The 23018-nt window shown below is 42.7% G+C and overlaps 1 protein-coding gene across 3 annotated transcripts in view; it reads right to left on the bottom strand.

The window, feature by feature from the left end:
* ttc39c (tetratricopeptide repeat domain 39C) overlaps nucleotides 1-23018 on the bottom strand; it is a 60431-nt gene that overhangs the window by 23469 nt on the left and 13944 nt on the right. For 2 of the 3 annotated variants that reach the window (XM_078397983.1, XM_078397984.1), the window contains exons 2-6: nucleotides 15066-15114; nucleotides 10310-10438; nucleotides 7030-7144; nucleotides 6164-6515; nucleotides 3030-3198 (exon numbers count right to left, since the gene is read on the bottom strand). In XM_078397983.1, coding sequence (XP_078254109.1) covers nucleotides 3030-3198; nucleotides 6164-6515; nucleotides 7030-7144; nucleotides 10310-10438; nucleotides 15066-15114 — 814 coding nt within the window. Of the gene's footprint in view, nucleotides 1-3029; nucleotides 3199-6163; nucleotides 6516-7029; nucleotides 7145-10309; nucleotides 10439-15065; nucleotides 15115-15207; nucleotides 15306-23018 lie in introns of those variants that run through there. The other variant, XM_078397985.1, reaches the window with a different exon arrangement.

The raw sequence follows: 23018 nt of genomic DNA, 5'->3' as shown, positions 1-23018 counted from the left end.
TGCCCGTCTACTCACCCACACCCCGATCCGTGACCATATCACCCCCGTCCTTTACAAACTCCACTGGCTCCCCATCCCCCAGAGAATCCAGTACAAAATCCTCCTCATAACCTACAAAGCCCTCCATAACCTGGCCCCATCCTACCTGACCGACCTCCTCCACAGGCACACTCCCACCTGCACCCTCCGCTCTGCTGCTGCCAATCTCCTATCCCCCCACATCCGGACCAAACTCAGATCCTGGGGGGACAGGGCTTTCTCCATCGCTGCTCCCACCCTATGGAACTCACTACCCTAAACTGTTAGAGACTCCTCCACACTCACCACATTCAAAACATCGCTGAAGTCCCACCTGTTCAGTACTGCCTTCAACCACTGAAGGTCACCTCACCTTCTGTCTCCTTTCTCTGTTCGTTTCCTTATTTACTTATTTATCTATTTATTCATTTCCCTATGTTCTCTAAATCTCTGTAAAGTGTCTTTGAGTATATGAAAAGCGCTATATAAATAAAATGCATTATTATTATTATTTTCTGAGGATGTGATAATTAAATGGATGAAGGAGAGCCAGTGGGTGTAGTGTATCTAGGCTTCAGAAAGCCTTTGATAAGGTCCCACACGGGAGGTTGGTGAGCAAAATTAGAGCAAATGGTATGGGGGGTAGGGTATTAGACAATAGACAATAGACGCAGGAGTAGGCCATTCAGCCCTTCGAGCCAGTACCACCATTCAATGTGATCATGGCTGATCATTCTCAATCAGTACCCCATTCATGCCTTCTCCCCGTACCCCCTGACTCCGCTATCATTAAGAGCTCTATCTAGCTCTCTCTTGAAAGCATCCAGAGAATTTTCCTCCACTGCCTTCTGAGGCAGAAAATTCCACAGATTTATAAGTCTCTGACCGAAAAAGTTTTTCCTCATCTCCGTTCTAAATGGCCTACCCCTTATTCTTAAACTGTGGCCCCTGGTTCTGGACTCCCCCAACATTGGGAACATGTTTCCTGCCTCTAATGTGTCCAATCCCTTAATAATCTTATATGTTTCAATAAGATCTCCTCTCATCCTTCTAAATTCCAGTGTATACAAGCCTAGTCGCTCCAGTCTTTCAACATACGACAGTCCCGCCATTCCAGGAATTAACTTAGTGAACCTACGCTGCACACCCTCAATAGCTAGAATATCCTTCCTCAAATTTGGAGACCAAAACTGCACACAGTACTCCAGGTGCGGTCTCACTAGGGCCCTGTACAACTGCAGAACTTGACATGGATAAAGAATTGGTTGGCAGACAGGAAGCAAAGAGTAGGAATAAATGGGTCCTTTTCTGAATGGCAGGCAGTGGAGAGTGGAGTGCCGCAAGGCTCGATGGTGGGGCCGCAACTATTTACAATATATATTAATGATTTGGATGATGGAATTAGAAGTAACACTAGCAATTTGCAGATGACACAAAGCTGGGTAGCAGTGTGAACTGCAAAGAGGATGTTTGCAGGGTGACTTGGACAGGTTGAGTGAGTGGGCCAATGCATGTCATATGCAATATAATGTAGATAAATGTGAGGTTATCCACTTTGGCGGCAAAAATAAGGGGGCAGATTATTATCTCAATGGTGTCAGATTAGGTAATGGGGAAGTGTAAAGAGACCTTGTTGTCCTTGTACACCAGTCACTGAAAGTAAGCGTGTAGGTACAGCGGACAGCGAAGAAAGCTAATGGCATGTTGGCCTTCATAACGAGAGGATTTGAGTACAGGAGCAAATAAGTCCTTCTGCAGTTGTATAGGGCCCTGGTGAGACCGCATCTGGAGTATTGTGTGCAGTTTTGGTCTCCTAATTTGAGGAAGGACGTCCTTGCTATTGAGGGAGTGCAGCTTAGGTTCATGAGGTTAATCCCTGGGATGGAGGGACCGTCATATGAGGAAAGATTGGAAACACTGGGCTTGTATTCACTGGAGTTTAGAAGGATGCGAGGGGATCTTATAGAGACATATAAAATTATAAAAGGACTAGACAAGCTAGATGCAGGAAAAATGTTCCCAATGTTGGGGACTTTTACACCCAGAGAGTTGTGAATTTGTTGAATTCTCTGTCACAGAAGGCATTGGGGGGCAATTCACTGGATGAATTTAAAAGAGAGTTAGATAGAGCACTAGGGGCTAGAGGAATCAAGGGATATGGGGAGAAGGCAAGCACAGGTTATTGATTGTAGATGACTAGCCGTGATCACAATGAATGGCGGTGCTGGGTCGAAGGGTCAAATGGCCTCCTCCTGCACATATTTTCTATGTTTCTATGTCCAACTCTAGGTTCTAAAATATCCGTCAAGAGAAGTCAACCCACCAAAAACAGGCAGGCTTAGGAATCTTCCTCTTCCTAAACAGCGTTTTATGACAAAGAGAGATGCAGCATGGAAACATGCTCTTCAGCCCACTCCAATCATCGACTACCCGTTCACATTGGTTCTGTTATCTCACTTTCTCATCCACTCCTTGCATATTAGTGAAAATTTACAGAGGCCAATTAACGTACAAACCCACATATCTTTGGAATGTGGTAGGAAACCGGAGGATCTGGAGGAAACCCACATGGTCAGAGGGAGAACGTACAAACTCCACACACAGACAGCACACAAGGTCAGGGACAGATGGGCGGCACTGTGCTGGAGTTGCTGCCTTACAGCACCAGAGACCCAGGTTTGTTCCTGACTATGGGTGATTGTACAATTTCCCTGTGACCATGCGGGTTTTTTCCGGGTGCTCTGGTTTCCTCCCACACTCCAAAGACATACAGGTTTGTAGGTTAATTGGCTTTTGTAAATTGTAAATTGTACCTAGAGCGCAGAATAGTGCCAGTGCATGGATTGATTGTTGGTCTTTGGTCTGCGGAGACTCTGGGCCAAAGAGCCTGTTTCTGCGCTGTATCTATAAAGTCTAAAGTTCTATCATCTGCACCACTGTTCTGCCCGTTCAATGTTATTTAGGATTCTTTTCCAGCATTACATTTTAAGCACGTAATATAAAATAAATACCTCTAATCGTTGAATTCGTCCCTTGAAAAACAGAAACAATGAAGAGTCTGGATAAATAGCTTCCTTTGTCCGCAGGATTTCCTTTGCTTCTCTCAAACCAGCTTGGGCATCCATGCCGTCCAAAGCGAAGAAAGGACGCACTACTGTATGGTACCACAGCAAGGCTAACCTAGTGGGGAAAGGAGCAGAACAGGAACAAAGCTTTAGGATGTATACCTTAAATACTCTGCAGTCCCAGACAGCGATCCCAACCTGAAATGCCACCCATCCATGTTCTCTCGAGTTGCTGTCTAACCTGTTGAGCCGAGCCAGCGGTTTGTGTCCTTTTTAATGAACCAGATCCGCAATTTCTTGTTTCTACTTTTATACTTTCTGCAGGATACCTTGTATTCATCGCGTGGTTTTTCACAATTATTAATGATAAAAAATGGGAGATGGCATAATGAAAACTGAAAATACTCAACGGGTCTGCGGGCAAATCGCAACCAGCGATTCTTGCATCGACGGTAGGAAAACTCCAAGAAAACAGTCAAAGGTACTTGACTTACCTACACTTGGAAAGGCAGGTTCTGATTAGAGAACAACCTGGCTCTGTTCTTCAGAAAACCTCTAAACCTCTCAATAACTTGACTGAAATTCTTTGAAGTATGGGGTGCAGTAGATGTGGTCCGCACGGACTTCAGTCAGGCCTTTTGACAAGGTCCTGCCTGTACAGTTGACTGGTCCAAAAGAAATTAGCTGGTAAGGTACATGGTTCCCTGAAAGGGGCAACACAGATGGACAGGGCGGCAATGAAAGCATTGGGAAATGTGCCTTTATCAGTCGGGACATTGGGTAGAAGAGTTTGGATTTGATGTTGGAGCTGTACAAATTGTAGGCGAGTTCACTGTTGGAGGATTGTGTGCAGTTCCGGTCGTCCAGCTATAGCAAAAATGTCATGCAGCTGGAAAGCGTGAAGAAAACATTCACTAGGATATTACTGGGACTGAAGGGTCTAATATCCTTACGCCGGAAAGGCCACCAACTTAAAGCTAAGGTCTGCGGAAATAATGCAGAATTGAAGATAGACACAAAATGGTGGAGTAACTCAGCGGGTCAGGCAGCATCCCTGGAGGAAAAGATTAGGTGACTTTTCGGGTCGGAACCCCTCTGAGAGAGGAAAGAAACTGGGCATTACCCAGCTGTGGGAGAGGGAGGTGGGGAGTAGGGAAGAAGCAGGTGTGAGGGAGGACCAGGGTGGATCAGAAGGGAAGGAAAGGGGACAAAGGGGGTGGGTTCCCTGATAATGGAGATGTCAATGTTCATGCCATGGGGTTGCAGACTACCCAGTGATGTGGATTAGCCTCCAACAGCCACAATACGTTTCCTCTATGCCATCTAAAATATCACATGATCAACTAAGTTGCAATGATAAAGTTGCCCAGGTAACTATTCTCCTTCATAACACCCGCTCTTTGACAAAATATCGAACAAAGCCAGTGGTTTTCCGAGTCTTAAGATAGAAAAACTGGATTGCACTAAATTATTTCTTGAAACATTCCTTCTATGTAGGGCAATTGACTTATCATCAGTGGCAGGAAGAATACTGAAACCTGTTAGTGATACAGTAACTTGGGATTTATGTCTTCACCCATATAACACGGTAAAGTTGAAATAGATTTATAAAAACCAAAATGCAAAGTGTTGGAGGAACACAGCGGCATTTGACATTTACAGCCGGGGGTAAAAGCTTGAGACAAACCTGCTGGATTTTTGAGGGGAGGAAAAAGAAGCCAATTGGTGTACACTGCATGTAGACATCCAACAAAAATATTGCTAACATGTTATTCAAGAGGCTTGACACAAAAAAAACCAATATGAGTTTGGGTGATATGCATTAGAGTGGAAAAGGACTGATTAATAATCAGAAAACCAACAGGATAAAATGGTGATTTTCAGTGTGATCAGCTATAACACAGAAAACCCAAAGATCACCATTTGTACACCAAGCATTTAATATTTGGATCAATGATTTAGATGAGGTAACTAGGTGCAATGTATCAAAGCTTGCTCACAATACAAAACCAACTGGCAAAGCAAGCAGGGAGGAGTAGTTAAAGAGACTGTAAAGGAATACGATCAGACTAAGTAAATGGGGAAGTAGCAACAGACAGTAATTTTTTACCATGGTGAAATACTAGGAAATGGAACTCGAACACGTGAGTGCACTTGTGTGGAGATTTTGAAGCGAACATGCAGATAGTCAACAATTAGGAAAGCAAATAAGTTGATTGTTTTAATAGTAGAAGGATAGGAATGCAAGAGTCCTGCTTCAATTATATGGAGCATTTCAATATTACCGATTGTTGTTTACATATTTGGTGTCCTTCACCAAGGTAGGATGTTTTGACATTATGATTTGAACATGTATCGTTTCATTATTGTTTTGGAGAGAGTGCAGAGGAGGTTCACCACATTACTGTCTAGATTAGAGGGTAAGTGGGGATATACTGAAGATGTGGCAGACTGCGAGAGCGGACGGGGCCTCCAGACTATGGAACATCTCCAGAGCTGTGACATGTGCATGACACATGCACTGTAATGGATCTTGCAGGACAACGACGTGGCACTAAAATTTGCTCGCTCTTGACAAACAGTTGTGTGATGACACGAATAAATAAAAAAGAAAGTATTAACGATGAGGAAGGTTGGGTTGTTTTCTCTGGAGTGTCAGAGGTTAAGGGAAGACCTGATAGAAGTTTGTAAATTATGAGCCATGGATTGGGTAGTCAGCACCTATCTCACAGGCTGGAAATGTCAAAGACTAGAGGGGTATAGCTTAAGGTCAGAGATGCAAATTTTACAGGAAACATGTACAAGTATTTTTTTGTTTTGCATAGAATGGTGGGTGCCAGGAACACACTGCCAGAGGGTGGTGGTGGAGCCAGGTACAATAATGATGTTTACGAGGTTTTTAGAAAGGGATATGGATGTGCAGAGAGTGAAGGGATATAAATCACTTGCAGGCAGCGGTGATCAGTTCAGAGAGCACTGATATTGTGGGCCAAAGGGCCTGTTCCTCTGTATGTTCTAAATGCAAAGTATCACTTTCTATTGTGAAGCTCAAAAGTAAAAATAGTTATACACCTACTCACGTAGCTAAAGGGGCCTTCATGTCCTTACTTTCACTGGCATACATTAGCGAAGACAATCCCTGTAGACGGTCTCCAGGAAACCCCAGCAAGTTGATGATTTTCAGCAGGTTAGGAGGCACCATTGAAATGCAGAGATGAAAGAGCCCATAGCCAAAGCTGACAGCACCTTTCAGTCTGCCCAGGGACTCTTGGTGCAAAGACAGAGCAGGAATATGATTATCATTTGCCCGATCTGATGTCAGCGATTCTTGAGACCTTTTCTTATGCATTAGCTGTAGAGCATCAATTTCACTGTAACATTTATTATAAATTTTCCATGCTTTTCGGAGGATCCATCCACCTTTAATATATGCTATGATTTGAAAGAGAAAGAATATGTCAAGTGCAATGCTTAATTTTAAATGGCAGCATTTATTATCCAGTTCAACAGCTGACAGTGAGCTGACCTTTTCAACCAATTTAGTGCTTCATCCACTGCCTGTTATGCTGATTCAAATGCTCAATTTGATGCTGAGCGTCACAGAGCATAGGAACAGGCCCTTCGGCCTACCTTATTCATGCCGACCAAGTTGTCAAACCGAGCCCATGTCCCATCTGCCTACATTTGGCCCATATCCCTCTAAACCTTTCCTATCCATGTACCTGTCTTTATGTCTTTTAAATGTTGTTGTACCTGCCTCAACTCCCCATCACCCTCTGAGTGAAAAACTTTCGCCTCTGTTTCCTACTAAATCTTTCCCGTCTCACCTTAAACCTGTGTCCACTAGTTCTTGATTCCCCTAGTCTGGTTAAAAGACTGTGCATTCACCTTATCCATTCCCCTCTTTGTTTTGTAAACCTGCATCAGCAGTTGCTTGTGTCTCTACCTGAGAGTTCCTGCTTCACAAAAGACAATACCGCAAGGTAGACCTGGCAGTCAGCAATAATGATTTGTCTTTGGAGTCTATCAACGTCTAAAGCTGTTGGCCTCTGCATATCAACCTAATGAAGAGAAGGAAAACAAAGGTTAATCAGGTAATTCTAATCAGACGCAAACTTCAACAAAGCCCGAGAAATTAAGGAACACACACGTTAAATGCCACCCCCACTGGGGCTAAAGGCTGACAACAATATATATCTTTTGTTCTTGTGTACCTTGGAAATTACACTGGCTCAGTTTTCTAATCCAAAATGGCTCTAAAGAAAAGATTAATCAGGGGAATATAAAATAAATCTATCCTACAATTGATTCACACGAAAGATTCAGTTGTGAACGAGCAATTTAAATTGATGGTTTAAATAACAATCTTCGGTATATAGGATATTTGGCAAATTCAAAACATAATAGAAAACAATTCATCTTGCTCACTTATGCATTGCAAGGCTTCTTCCACTAATTAAACATTACAGGTAATCAATTATTCAACACTACGTGGGATTTGGAAACATTGATCAGGTTTTTGTTCCAAGTATAAGGTGCTTGAATTTCTCAGCGCTGATAAGAACTGGACACATCAGTGAAGGCCCAGTATGGGTGGGGTGGGGGGAGGGTAGGGGACATTTTTTTTAAAATCCATTAATATTACCGGTGATATTGTCAACCATGTAAAATTGACATTTCTATTTTCATTTCTGGAAAGTAGCATGTCATTATCAAACTCCACATATAGGATACTAACCAAACCCACATGCAGTGGCATAATGGTAACTAGTAGCAAGCTATAATAATATGCAGACATCCTAAATAATGCTCTAGTCTTTACTTTAGAGATACAGTGCGGAAACAGGCTATTTGGCCTACAAGTCCGCGCCAACCAGCAATCACCCCGTACACTAGCACTAATCTACACACAAGGGACAATTTACAATTTTTCCAAAGCCAATTAACCTGCAAACCTGCATATCTTTGAAGTGTGGGAGGAAACCGGAACACCCGGAGAAAACCCATGTGGTCGCAGGGAGAATGTATAAACTCCGTACAAACATCACATGTAGTCAGGATTGAACCTGGGTCTCTGGTGCTATAAGGCAGCAACTCTACCGCTGTGCCACCCTATTCTGACATTACTATTTTTGGAGTTCATTGTAACATTAGAGCCTTACAGCACAGAAACAGACCTGTCAACCCACCATGTCTGTGCCGAGCAAGTTGGCATACTGGGCTAGTCTCAATTGCCTGTATTTGGCCCATCTATATATTACTAAACCTCTTGGTCTGTTTGTGTGTATATGTTTATATGTTTATGTGTTTATGTGTGTACCATGTCCTCTACACAGCCAAAACAGTACATGACAGCGCGACAAATTTAGGCCCACCCTAATCATCCCCCCATGGTCTGAATAAACCCACTTTTATTACTTTTTATAAACAATTTACCCAATAAACTTTAATAAATGTGCTCCCCCTCCCCCCCCCAGGAGGACCAGCGCCCGTCCCGGCATGACCCCCGCCTGACCTTCCTCCCATGGTGCAGCGTACGGCAGAGGCTGTGGGAGAGGATTCACAAGATGGCCGTCCCCGCCGATCGCAGCTGAGCAGCAGGAGAGGCTTCGGCTCCACGCCCGGCCCGCAGGAGAAATCGGGCTCAGGTCAGTGCATTCTTCCTGTCCATTCTCGCCCACCCAAGGCACCAGGAAACACTCCCCATCCAGAAACGAGTCCATGCCGTAACTGCCACACGCCGCAGATTGCAGCAGAGCTGCAGGAGACGCTTCGGCTCCACGCCCGGCCCGCAGGAGAAATGGGGCCCAGGTCAGTGCCTTTTCCCTGTCCCCCCTTGCCCGCCTATGGCCACGGGAGCATTCCCCACCCAGCAACGGGTCCACAGTTAGGCCGAGAGGGGAGGGTTGGAGGGGAGGGAGGGGGGTGAGGGCTGAAGGGGATGAGGAGGGGGTCGGGGGAGAGGGGGTCGGGGAGGGGAGGGAGGGGTAGGGGTAAAGGGGAGGGGGTGCTGCACCAATGTAGAAGAGGTTTGGACCCAACGGATCCACTTGATCTAGTAGTCCTCTAAAACCTTCCTTCCCCAAGCAAACACGTGGACAGATGTCCCACAGCTCAACAAGTAACAGCCTGGCTATATTACTCACAGAATCATACCTTCTCACCTTTAAACTCACAGTAGGTGCAGTGTGTAACATCTACACAGGCAGTGCAGTTACTCACCCAAGGTATTCCAGCAGCAACCCTCACTATAAAGAAGGACAAGAGCAGGGGGTGCACCGTCACCTGCAGGTTGCCCTCCAAGCTAAACATCGTTCTGACTTGAAAATATATCGTTGACCCTTCATCGAGCATGCATCACACAGACCAGACTCCCCACTATCGACTCCATGTACACTTCACGCTGCCTTGGGAAAGCAGCCAACATAATCAAAAGACTTGTCCCACCCTGCTCATTGCTTCGTCTCCTCGCTTTCGTCCGGCAGAAGGTACAGAAGCTTGAAAGTGCGTGCCTCTAGACTCAGGAACAGCTTCTTCCCATCTGTTATCAGGTTTCTGAATGGTCCTTCGATAAGCTCGGGTAGTGTTCGATTCATCTTCAACTGATTACCAGGAAGCCCATTCAAATTAGTCAGGACACGTCTTTACGAAGCACCGTTAACTGCACGTGCGTATCTCAGAAGCACTTGTAACAGAAGCCATTAATCATAGAGCTTAAGGGAACCGGACCCTTCGGCTTACCTTGTCTATACCGAACAAGTTGGCATTCTGTGCTTTTTCCAGTTGCCTGCTTTGGACCCATATCCCTCTAAACGCTTCCTGTCCATAATCCTATCCAAATGTCTTTCAAAAGTCATGATTGTATCTGCTTCTATCGTTACCTCTGGCAGTTCTTTCCAAATACGGGCTAACTTCCGAGTGAAAAAAGTTGCCCCGCCAGGGTTCCTCTTAAATCTCTCCCCTGTCACCTTACGCATGTGGCCTCTCGATTTAGAATCCTTTACCCTGGAAAAAAGACTGTGAGCATTCACTTTATCTTCATGATCTTGTACACCTCAATAAGGTCACCATTCAGCCTCCATGTTCCAAAGATAAAAGTCCCGGCCTATCCAACCTCTCCCTATAACTCAAGCCTAAAAACCCAGGGAACATTCTGGTGAATCTCCTCTGTATCCTTTCAATATTCTCCCTACTATTTGGTTTAAGCTGCAATACAATGTACTCACATTTTTTTTAATTTTATTCCTGATTGTTTCAATGACGCCTGCTTCATTACTTTCACACAGTTTTTCTGTGCTTTTTAAATCATCACAAGCCAGCTGCATTTTTTCATCTTCAAAGGTCATCATGGCGTTCTGAAATATAAAGTCTACATTACTCTTTCCTCTTCTGACATGATTAGCGACAAGCTTAGCTTCAATCACAATAAGCACAAGCCCAAAAGGTCAGTCTTGTTAACAGTCATTTCAAAAGTGCACCCTAATCAACATTAGTATACTCAGTGATTTGATATTGTACAATTGCTCTATAATTGCTCTATAATTCTACATTAATACGGCACGGTGGCGCAGAGGTAGAGTTGCTGCCTTACAGCGAATGCAGCGCCGGAAACTCAGGTTCAATCCTGACTATGGGCGCCGTCTGTACGGAGTTTGTACGTTCTCCCCGTGACCTGCATGGGTTTTCTCCGAGATCTTCGGTTTCCTCCCACACTCCAAAGACATACAGGTATGTAGGTTAATTGGCTGGGCAAATGTAAAAATTGTCCCTAGTGGGTGTAGGATAGTGTTAGTGTGCGGGGATCGCTGGGCGGTGTGGACCCGGTGGGCCGAAGGGCCTGTTTCTGCGCTGTATCTCTAAATTAAAAAAAAAAAAAAAAAAATCCTTAGTAAAACACAAGGAATAAAACTACCTTCAGAAAATGTATCTTCCTCATTTATTTCTGCGAGACAAATTTGTTTGCAAAATTTAAATCTCTTGAAGCAATAGTTATGGAAAAGGACGGCACAGGGAGACCAACTGCAAACTGAAAGCAAAAATAAAAAACGCAGAGACTAGAAATACTTGGGTCAGACATCTATAGAGAGAGAAAAACTGTTAATGATACAGATCGATGACCTTTTAAAGATGGTGAAAATAGAAGCAGGTTTTAAGACCAGAGGGGGGAGGATGGAGAGAACAATGGAAATGTCCGTGGGAGATGAAGTAGTACTATTTGAAAGAAAGTGGTGAAGGCTTGTTTGTCATAACAGATTGATCTTGCGGTGCAGACAGATAAATGAGAATAGAGGAGAGGGAGAATGTACAAAGGTAGAGCAGGAGAAAAAGGTAGTGCTAACTTCATATTTCAGAACACCGTACCTTTCTCTGGGACTCATCCCCACACTGAACATCAGGCCAATGTCCCAGCATCTGACCTCACCTTCTCAAGAGATCTTCCCTCCCCACAATTCCTAGTTCAGCTCTCTACTTCTATCTTACCACTGCTGCAAACTTATCCATCTTTAAACCCACAAGTGCTAAGTGCTGGAGAAAACTCAGCAGGTCAGGCAACATGCCTAGAGAAGCAAGGTCTAAAAAAGGTCCCGACACAAAACGTCATCTATCCTTGTTCTCCAGAGATGCTGTCTGACCTGCTGAGTTACTGCAGCATTTTGTGCCTGTCTTCAGTACAAAGCAGCAAACTGATTGAATCAGTCTGAAGAAGGGTCCCGACCCTAAACATCATCTATCCATGTTCTCCAGAGATGCTGCCTGACATGCTGAGTTAATACAGCACTTTATATCCTTTTGTGTATTAACCAACATCTACAGTCCTTGTTTATCGTTAAGTTCACTCCCTTTAATTTTCAACATCTCCACAAATCCTCCAGCTACAATGAAATTTTATTTATAACCTCACCTGTGCCTACTGGTTTGATACACAGATTGCTTCTTTGATCCCCAAAGGGTCCAACTCTTTCCCTGGGGACTCTGTTGTCCCTAACATGCTGACAAAACCTTCATCCTTTTGCCTTCCCACATATTTTTAAATACCTCACTATAACCTTTACACTCCTGTCAGGCTCCTAGGTTAGTTTAGTTTAGTTTATTGTCACGTGTACCGAGGTACAGTGAAAAGCTTTTGTTGCGTGCTAAGACTATTCATGATTGCAATCAAGCCATTCACAGCGTACAGATACATGATAAAGGGAATAATGTGAATAATGTTTAGTGCAAGATAAAGTCCAGTAAAATCCAATCAAAGATAGTTCAAGGGTCTCGAAAGAGGTAGATAGAGCTCAGGACCGCTCTCTGGTTGTTGGTAAGATGGTTCAGTTGCCTGATAACAGCTGGGGAAAAACTGGCCCGTCTCATTTCACCGGTTCCTTTTTTCCTGTCTCAATATCCCCTGACATCCCAGGATTCGTGGTCATATTGTCCTTACCCTTCACAGGAACACGCTGGTCTAAAATCTCACCATTTCACTTTTGAAAGATTGCCACTTGTCTGATTATAAACTTGCATATGGGTAGCAACTCATGTCTGTCTTATCATCTTAAAATCCAACTTCCCCCCAATCCAGGACAAACATTTAAACCACAGCTTATCCAGGGGTTAAGGGAAGAGCCCAGAAAACTGGCATTGAAGCCAAGACTGCATCAGTCACAATCTTATTCAATGACTAAGCAGGTTCTCGGGACTAATGGCCTGATCCTGCTTCTCATGAGACAAATGACCCTCTACTGCGATTCCATGAAGATTCAACAAGCCAAGTACACAACACAAAACAAAACACTGCAGATCCTGGAAAACTAAAATATATCTGCATGATTATCGACCTGAACCTTTTTTCTGATCCTCTTTCCAGAGATGCTGCCTAACCTGCTGAGTGTTTCCAACATTTTCTACTGTTCTTTTGCCTAAATGCATAGCAGTATCAGAAACACAGGACCTCAGTCCTTATCAATACCAAATCTGAAATCATGTCACTCTAAATGGTCCCATCTAGCATTTGCTGAAAATCTTCACCCAAGCAGTCAGCCATTTGAGCGCAGTTCTCCTTGTGTAACCCAAGGACAAATTTTGTTTGACAACCCTTCTGTGTCATATTTTTGGACATTACAGGCACTGTATAATGCAGGGTGCTTTCATTAATTTAGCATGCTGGTAACATGAAATTTGAAGTTAAACTAATAACTGTGGATGGCTCATTTGTAACCATGTATTGTCCTTCCGCTGACCGGTAAGCATGCAACAAAAGCTTTTCACTGTACCTCAGTACGGACGACAATAAACTAAACTCAACTAATTATTGAGCCTTGCAAAACATTTTAAGATAAACAACAATACCACACTGTTCTTCCAATTCTGTTTTTTAAATTTTAACCAAATGTCAGGAATTCAAATATGGATCCCTTTAATAAATTCTCGTCAATGCAGCTCAACAGTATGTTTGAAATCAACGTGGGCACATGTAATATTTTCATTAAGGAACCCTGTGAGCGAAGTACGACATGTTGAGGTTGCATTGCCATCAATTTCCATTACTGCAAAAGCATGCCCTTTGGCCAAACAATGAGCTACAATATTAAAATATAACCATGTTAGGAAAAGACAAGTTGAGACAAATGTAATAAAGTAAAGATGGGAGATAATATTTAATCGTCAGGAGGGAATATATTGTCAATCTTTTCAAACGGACTATCTTTAATCGGACCTTATCTTGCACTAAACGTTATTCCCTTTATCATGTATCCCTACTCTGTGGAGGATTTGATTGTAATCAGGTATAGTCTTTCCGCTGACTGGATAGCATGCCACAAAAAAGCTTTTCACCATATCTCGGTACACACGACAATAAACAAAATCTAACCTATAACTAAACTAAAACTAAACTGGGATGGCAAAGCATGGTGTACAAAAATGGCCACCAGTTTCTCAAAGTCTAAAGAATGGAGGAATAAATTAAAATAACTCAAGCCATTGCCCATTTCAGGGAGTTTACTCTGGTACAAAGCTGAGGGACCAGATGTGAGAGACAACCAGCCCCACACTTTAACACATCACACCTCTGCCACGGAGCTCAATGGCAAGTCCAATGGCAAAGCAGATGACTTGATGCGCTGGCATCTGAACTACATTGTGTCTTCCACGTCTGCCTTTCAATGGACATGCACAGAAATTCAAAACACTTAAGATGCAGTGATTCTCTGTGTAACCGACAGCTTTCTGTCAGCTCCATATACTGTATATGCTTGTATATTTAAGAGTAAACCTTAATTGGCACAACAGATCAAAATAGGGCATTTAATCAAATTTGGGCATTTAAACATGCAATATCAAAACATCTCCAAGTCAATTTTAAATGACTAAAAATGAAATATAGAGATTGACTTAGACAGTGCCCAATAAACACACAGATTAAAATGCAGTATTCAGATCGAAATACACAGTCCAAAGAAGGATCTCGACCCAAAATGTCACCTATCTATGTTCTCCAGAGATGCTGCCTGACCTGCTGAGTTACTCCAGCACTTTGTCATTTTTTTCTAAACCAGCATCTGCAGTTCCTTGTGTCTACATAGATTGATTATCTAGTTAGACTGAAGTACTATACAGTTACCGGTGGTAAATGTAAAACAAAACAAAGAAACTTTCAAACTTATTTTCCCAAACTCCCAAAAATGAAGAATTCGCCAAGGGGTAAGGGTGACAACGCTGGCCCACTCAAGCTGTGTTGAGTGAAGTTTAGCCAAATGGTACAATCTTGCACCAGATGCATCAACAGGGAACCAGCAGCAAGGAAACAGCCCCATTAAACTGAAACATGATGCCCTGGTGTGGTTAGGACATATCAAAATATCCAATTTTTATTAACAGCGACACTTGCCACAATATAACGAATCAAGGCCAGTACTGCAGCAGAATGCCATTTCTCTTTCCTTGAGCGGAGGGGGCGGGGGGTGATTAAACAAACACTACTTTTGTATGATTACTCACCAAAAAACTGACAAAACTCGCTCCAAAGCTCATTAGAGGGCTGTTGTTCCTGGAAAATATAAACATGAAAGTTGCTTAGAATTAGGAACAATACTGCTCATTGTAACATCAACTCATATTTGTAACAAACAAATTATCTTACATATAATTTTTTTTTTAAAAAGGATCATATCGGAACAAGGTTAAATCTCCAAAGAAAATACACAGGAGGCAGTCATACAGCCCCCTCAAGCAAACAAATAAACTGCTGGAAGAAGTTGGACACCAAGCCAATTGGACACTGTCTTTAGAATGAGGGAGGAAACAGAAGATCTCGCGTAAAGGAGAATGAGAGTCAACTTCATCTTTGAAGTCCACTTTAAACCCCACATCACGACAACAGAACATGTAGCAGCATTCCTCTGTTTATTAGCGTAATGTCGTTGTCATCTCCATTTTGGGAGTGCCAAAAAGACAGCTGTTCAAGGCTCAGCACAAACAATGGACAATAAACACAGCCTATTTAGTGCTGGCGCAAGCCCAGAATATTACAGAAATCCAGTCACCAAAGGTTTTTGGTGAGATTCAGGTACAGTAACAACTGTAACACATCAAAAACTAAATCCTGGCATGGGAGACAACAGGATTATTTCAATGATCCTGTTGAATCATGACAGGCCTCCCTTTTCTGCTGATGTTAGCCATAGGAACATTAGCAAGCAGTTGCATAGATGTCACTGCCAGTTGGCACAATTCAGCAAAATTATGCTTGGTTTAATAGCACAGTCAATATTGAATTTTTGACCATTTCAGAGCTTAACCATTGAAATGCCAAAGTGCATCACATTAGATACAGGCATTTTAATCCAACAGCTTTCACCAGGATGTTACCAGAGTTCGAGGGCTTGACTTATAAGGAGTGGCTGGATGGATTGGGGCATTTTTTCCCTGGAGCATAGGAAGTTGAAGGTTTAGGTTTATTGTTGTCATGCGTACCGAGGTACAGTGAAAGGTTTTGTCTTGCATGATATCCAATTAGATAATACTGAACATAAATACAATCAAACTCAAGTACGATAGACACAGCAAAGGGGCAGATGCAGAGTGTGGAATATAGTTCTCAGCATTGAAGCGCATCAGTTCAAATTCCAATGTCCGCATTGGGGTAGAGGTGAATTGAAAAGTACCCTATCTTATGGAAGAACCATTCAGAAGTCTGATACCTTAGAGGTATACAAAAACCATAGGAGGCATAGATTAGGTGAATGGTAACATATGCCCTGAGGGCAAACTTCCTAATGAAACAGTGATGCATTTGTACTTCTTCCAAGTCAATATCTGGCTCACATGGAATCTATATATTAAAACTCTTGTTTGTTTGTTCCTGAACTACAGCCAAAACTGTACCCGATAGCGCAACAATTTTAGGCCCACCTTACTCACCATCGTCCCTTTTGTGCTAATGGAAGAGGGTTAATTGAAATCGGTGATATATTTTTAAAGTTATTCACATTTTTAAGTTTAAATCTATCTCATAGGGAGGGAGAGAGGAGGGAAGGAGGATAAGGGGGATTGAGGAGGATGGAGTAGGGGGGAGTGGAAGGAGGGGAGGGGAAGTGGAGGGGGTGGACTGGGGAGGGGGAGGGAGGGGAGAAGGGAGGGAGGGGGAGGAAGGGGGGTGGGGGGCAGAGGGGAGGGGGAGGGGGCAGAGGGGAGGGGGGAGGAGAGGGTGCTGCACCAATGCAGGAGAGGTTTGGGCCCAACGGGTCCACTTGGTCTAGTTCTAAATTAACAAAATTCTGGAGGTACTCAGAGGATCAGGCAGTATCTCTGGAGGAAAGGAATGGGTCAGAATTCTTCTCGACCCAAAACGTCACTTATCCATGTCTTCCAGATATGCTGCCTGACCTGTTGATTTACTCCAGTTCTTTGTGTTCTATGCCAGATGCCAGAATTCCTACAGTTCCTTGTGTCTTCTCTAAATTAAGGAGACTAAGTACTGACTGACACTTTGCAGAACACTTCCATTTAGTCCAATGCGTTTCATTTTAATTCTGAGTTCGAAGTCCACTCTGAAATCGGCCACCAACACTGCCCTGATTTCATGCAAGTGTCTTGTAACCTCACCTTTATTATCCTATTACCAATTAGAAATAAATCTGTTTCCAAAGGTAAACCTCAACAAACATCAGAGAACATGGACAAACCTAAATATTGTTTTGGCCAATATTGGCCAAGTACACCAACATACATAGAAATTACAACAGGACAATAGCACAATTCTCATTCTTGAGCAATCACACCACAAATATAAGGCACAGAATTCTGGAGAGACTTAGGTCAGGCAGCATCCCCGGAGAACATGGGCAGGTGAGATTTTGGGTTGCAACCCTTCTTGGATCACCTATCCATGTTCACAAGTCCATAAATTCTAGGAGCATAATTAGGCCATTCAGCCTATCAAGTCCATTCCCACCATTCAATCACAGCTGATCTATCTTTCCCTCTCAATGCTATTCTCCTCATAGCCAGTGACACCCGTACTAATCGAAAAATCTATCAATCTCCACATTATAAATATCCATTGGCTTGGTCTCCAGAACCATCTGTGGCAATGAATTCCACTGATTTGCCACCTTCTGGCTGAAGAAATTCCTCCTCATCCTGGAAGGCAGATAGTCGTGTTTAAGAGGTTTTTAGATAGGCAGATGGACATGCAGGGTATGTGCAGGTAGGTGTGGTTAGTTTATCTTGGCATTTAAGTTTGGCATAGAGATGGTGAGCCGAAGGGACTGTTCCTGTTCTGTGTGTTTCTATGTTCTTTTAACTTTCTCAATTTAACTTTGGAATTATTTTTAATACAACTTGGGAAAATACCAGTCTTTGCTATATGTTATTTGGAAGATAGACAATAAGTGCAGGAGGAGGCCATTCGGCCCTTCGAGTCAGCACCGCCATTCAATGTGATTGTGGCTGATCATTCACAATCAGTGAAGCAAAGTGTAGCAAATAGTTTTGAGCACTTTTACTAATTGTTCCTTTCCAACATTTCCAAAAAGAATAGGCACAGGGTGACTTTAACTAAAACTAACATGGTGAGATCTGATTGAAGTAAAAGTTATGAAAGAACTAGATTGTGTAGCTGTGGAAAGATCATTTAAATTAAATACATGTCAGGAGGTTTACATTTTCATAGATCTTTGAAGTAAATTGCCCACATGTGCTACCAATTGAAATGAAATGCAAACGCCAAAAACAAATGAGTTTGGAGAGGCTGGGAAGCATTTCAGGAAAATAAAACAGGACTGGGAGGCACATCACGGCTTTCATCATGGAGAATGCTTCCAGAATCTCAGGGTAGCAAATACAAATACTGTTGCAGCAAAATCATACGTAGAGATATCTGACCAAATATATGGATATTTACAGCACCCCACAGCCTTGTGGTGAGTTCTACTTTCCACACACCACTGCAGCTACAAAATTGAGGGTAGTTTGCATTTTGCCCAGAACAGCCCATATATTCTTCAGAGGTAATATACACTTCATAGTGATGTCTATGTCACATTTCCATTGGGTCATCAAGTCACACAGCATGGCACAGACCATTCGGCTCAACTAGCCCATTCTGACCAACATGCCCCATCTATACTAGTAGATGGGATAGTGTCTGCCTCAACTACCTGTTCTGGCTGCTTGTTCCATACACCTACCAACCTTCATGTAAAAAATGTTACCCCTCAGGTTCCTCAAGTTAAATCTTTTCCACCTCACCAAAAACCTATGCCCTCTGGTTTTTAATTCCCCTACTCCGGGCAAAAGACTGCATTTACCCGGTCTATTCCTCTCATGATTTTGTACACCTCGAAAAGATCACTCATCCTGCGCACCAAGGAATAAAGTCCTAGCCCGTTCAACCTCTCCCTGTAGGTCAGGCCCCCGAGTCCTGGCAACATCCTCAAACAACATAGAACCCCTTTCAGCTTGACAACAAACTTATATATTTTATAGAATTAAATATATTTCTCTCCTGCTCTTTTCTGCTTGATACATACTGTTTCTCCCGAAGGCTCAGTGGGTTAAACTATTACTGACAAGGCAGATGACTGTTGGTTCAGTTCCATCCTTGAGGTTTGTACACATTTTTAAAATGTCACAGCCATGCCAAGAAGGGACTGCAGTGATCATATCTATTTAACATGTAAATGTTAAATCAAGGCCCTATTACATTCTTAAATCATGTTAAAGGCCTCTATTTTTAAGAACAGAAACGTGCCAAACGTTTATTCTAAATCAATAGGTTATCTGGTCATTATCAGCTCAGAATGTGAGAGATCATGTTTTGCACGCATTTATTGCTGCATTTGCTGGATTACAGAAATTACTGCATTTCAAAAGTACTTCACTGCTGCAAATATTCTGTGGCATTGTCAGTACGTAAAAGACTCTCTTTCTAACCATTCTCGCTGTAATGAAATTGCTGGATATCCACTGATGATTTGGCCATTCATATTGTAAGGTTTGAAGGTCATCAGATGCGAGAATATTTTTTGCTTCAAGCAGTCCTTCGGCATGGGCTCCAAATACATCAGACTGCCTGTCTCCAGATGGAAGCATTCCTTTCAAATCCCCTCCAATTCCTCCACCTCACTGCCCCCTACTTATTTATCACTCCAGCAAGGGAAATAGATCCCTGCTTTTCACCATGAATAAGCACAATATTTTATATACAGACATCAAATTAAATCTTCCAGCATATTCTGTTTTAAAACAGTCTCAACCCAACCAGTTATTCCTGAAGAAGGGTCTCGACCCAAAACGTCACTCATTCCTTCTCTCCAGAGATGCTGCCTGACCCACTGAGTTACTCCAGCTTTTTGTGTCCATCTTCAGTTATTCCTCATAATTAACTGCATGGACATTTCGATTTTTAACAACCACAAAACTGAAAACTGCCTGTATGACTGAGCACGAGGCAGAAGTGGCGTACTGGAACGTTTCACAGGCGACATTTCATCATTTTTTTAAAGATCAGCCTTTTGCACTGCATGTTTGCACTTGTACCACAAAATTCTGACCTAAAATGTTTTAAATAGCACGACGTCACCATATCGATAACCCACAAAATAAACTGCAACACCGAGTAATTCACTTCAGTAGTTTCTGCTCAACCAATGAATGTACGTTACTTGTACAGAGCCACTCAGTCAAATAATTAATCTGCAATCAGGTAGCAAATGAGAATCAGAAACCTTGCAAATATATTGGAATTCATTATATCACCTCCAAAGCCATACGATTATAAGAGAATAAGATTATAAGAGAACTCGCAGTGCATCAAACTAAACAATTGCAAGTGGGCACTTTACACAATTAGTCACCAAATTAAAAACATTCAACAAGAACCAGTGTTTAATTACCTCTTAACCCACACATCGAACATCAATTTGATATAAACTCTAAATCCTCCCTAAACCCCTTCAATAGACAATAGGTGCAGGAGTAGGCCATTCGGCCCTTCGAGCCAGCACCGCCATTCAATGTGATCATGGCTAATCATTCTCAATCAGTACCCCGTTCCTTCTTTCTCCCCATACCCCCTGACTCCGCTATCCTTAAGAGCTCTATCTAGCTCTCTCTTGAATGTATTCAGAGAATTGGCCCCAACTGCCCTCTGAGGCAGAGAATTCCACAGATTCACAACTCTCTGACTAAAAAAGTTTTTCCTCATCTCTGTTCTAAATGGCCTACCCCTTATTCTTAAACTGTGGCCCCTGGTTCTGGACACCCCCAACATTGGGAACATGTTTCCTGCCTCTAACATGTCCAACCCCTTAATGATCTTATATGTTTCGATAAGATCCCCTCTCATCCTTCTAAATTCCAGTGTATACAAACCTAGTCGCTCTAGTCTTTCAACATATGACAGTCCCGCCATTCCGGGAATTAACCTAGTAAACCTACGCTGCACGCCCTCAATAGCAAGAATATCCTTCCTCAAATTTGGAGATCAAAACTGCACACAGTACTCCAGGTGCGGTCTCACTAGGGCCCTGTACAACTGCAGAAGGACCTCTTTGCTCCTATACTCAACTCCTCTTGTTATGAATGCCAACATTCCATTGGCTTTCTTCACTGCCTGCTGTACCTGCATGCTTCCTTTCAGTGACTGATGCACTAAGACACCCAGATCACGTTGTACGTCCCCTTTTCCTAACTTGACACCATTCAAATAATAATCTGCCATCCTATTCTTACCACCAAAGTGGATAACCTCACACTTATCCACATTAAACTGCATCTGCCATGCATCCGCCCACTCACACAACCTGTCCAAGTCACCCTGCAACCTCATAGCATCTTCCTCACAGTTCACACTGCCACCTAGCTTTGTATCATCGGCAAATTTGCTAATGGTACTTTTAATCAACCCTCTGATAATATGCCTTTTAAAAAAAAAAAGATAATTGTGTATTCAATCCTTGCAACTTAAAGCTAACTTGTGTTCTTTTCCAGTTCTGATAAAAAATCTTCAACCTGAAACATTAACTGTTTCTCTTTTCACAGATGCTGCCTGACTTACGAGTGTCCAGAGTTTGTTTCCATTTCAAACCTTCAGTTATTCTGATTTTTCAACTCTTCCTTCATTATGTAGACAGTCTGTAAATTTTCATCTGTTTGTAAGTGATATTTTGAACCGCCACTCAGAGAAGGACGCGCCATGCTAGAATGGTTTGAATTTGACTCAGTCAATGAAAGACTCCATAATTATGGGCAGGACCAACTGAAAGGCATTGCTGTCATCTGAATATTACAGAAAATTCTTATACTAGCTTCATCTTAAACCTTTGATCCAACTGTTTAAAATAATTCACGCACACACAAAGTTCTGTGCATAATACCAGCAAAGATACTATTTTTATTGGACAAATAAACGGTAATGACTGTACAAGCGGGAGATTGAAAATTTGATTTGACGATGCTCGAAGAACAATCTTGCTCTCAATGTCAGCAAGACAAAGGAGCTAATTGTTGACTTTAACGGAGGATTCACAAAACAGTCTATATCGAGGGGTTGGCGGTGGAGAGAGTCAACGGCGTCAAGCTCCTAAGCGCGCATATCTCTGACCTGGACCCAGCACATTGGTGTGATCATAAAGGAAGCTCATCAATGCCTCTATTTCCTCAGAAATTTGAGGAGATTTGGCATGTCGACGAATACTCTCTTGAATGTCCACAGGTACGGTAGAGAAGGGGGTAGGATATTGACATGGATAGAAAACTGGTTGGCAGACAAGAAGCAAAGAGTATGAATTAATGGGTCCTTTTCAGAATGGCAGGCAGTGACTAGAGGGGGACCCCAGTTTTTTACAATATATATTAACAATTTAGACAAAGGAATTAAATGTAACATCTCCAAGTTTGCACATGACACAAAGCTGGGTGGCAGTGTGAGCTGCGAGGAGGATGCTATGAGGCTGCAGGTTGATTTGGATAGGTTGGGTGAGTGGGCAGATGCAGTATAATGTGGATAAATGTGAGGTTATCCACTTTGGTGGCAAGAAAAAGGCAGATTATTATCTGAATGGTGCCAGATTGCGAAAAGGAGAAGTACAACAAGATCTGGGTGTCCTTGTACATCAGTCACTGAAAGTAAGCAAGCAGGCACAGCAGGCAGTGAAGAAAGTAAATGGCATGTTGGCCTTCATAGCAAGAGGATTTGAGTATAGGAGCAAGGAGGTCCTCCTGCAGTTGTACAGGGCCCTGGTGAGACCGCACCTGGAGAATTGTTTGCAGTTTTGGTCTTTTAATTTGAGGAAGGGCATTCTTGTTATTGAGGGAGTGCAGTGTACGTTCACCAGGTTAATTCCCGGGATAACGGGACTGACATATGATGAAAGAATGGATCGATTGGGCTTATATTCGCTGGAATTTAGAAGGATGAGAGGGGATCTTATAGAAACATGTAAAATT

This window comes from Rhinoraja longicauda, chromosome 4 (genome assembly GCF_053455715.1).
Source record: "Rhinoraja longicauda isolate Sanriku21f chromosome 4, sRhiLon1.1, whole genome shotgun sequence".
In the NCBI taxonomy this organism is placed as follows: domain Eukaryota; kingdom Metazoa; phylum Chordata; class Chondrichthyes; order Rajiformes; family Arhynchobatidae; genus Rhinoraja; species Rhinoraja longicauda.
The sequence above is the reverse complement of the archived record's forward strand: the minus strand, read 5'-3'. Positions and strand labels throughout refer to the sequence as shown.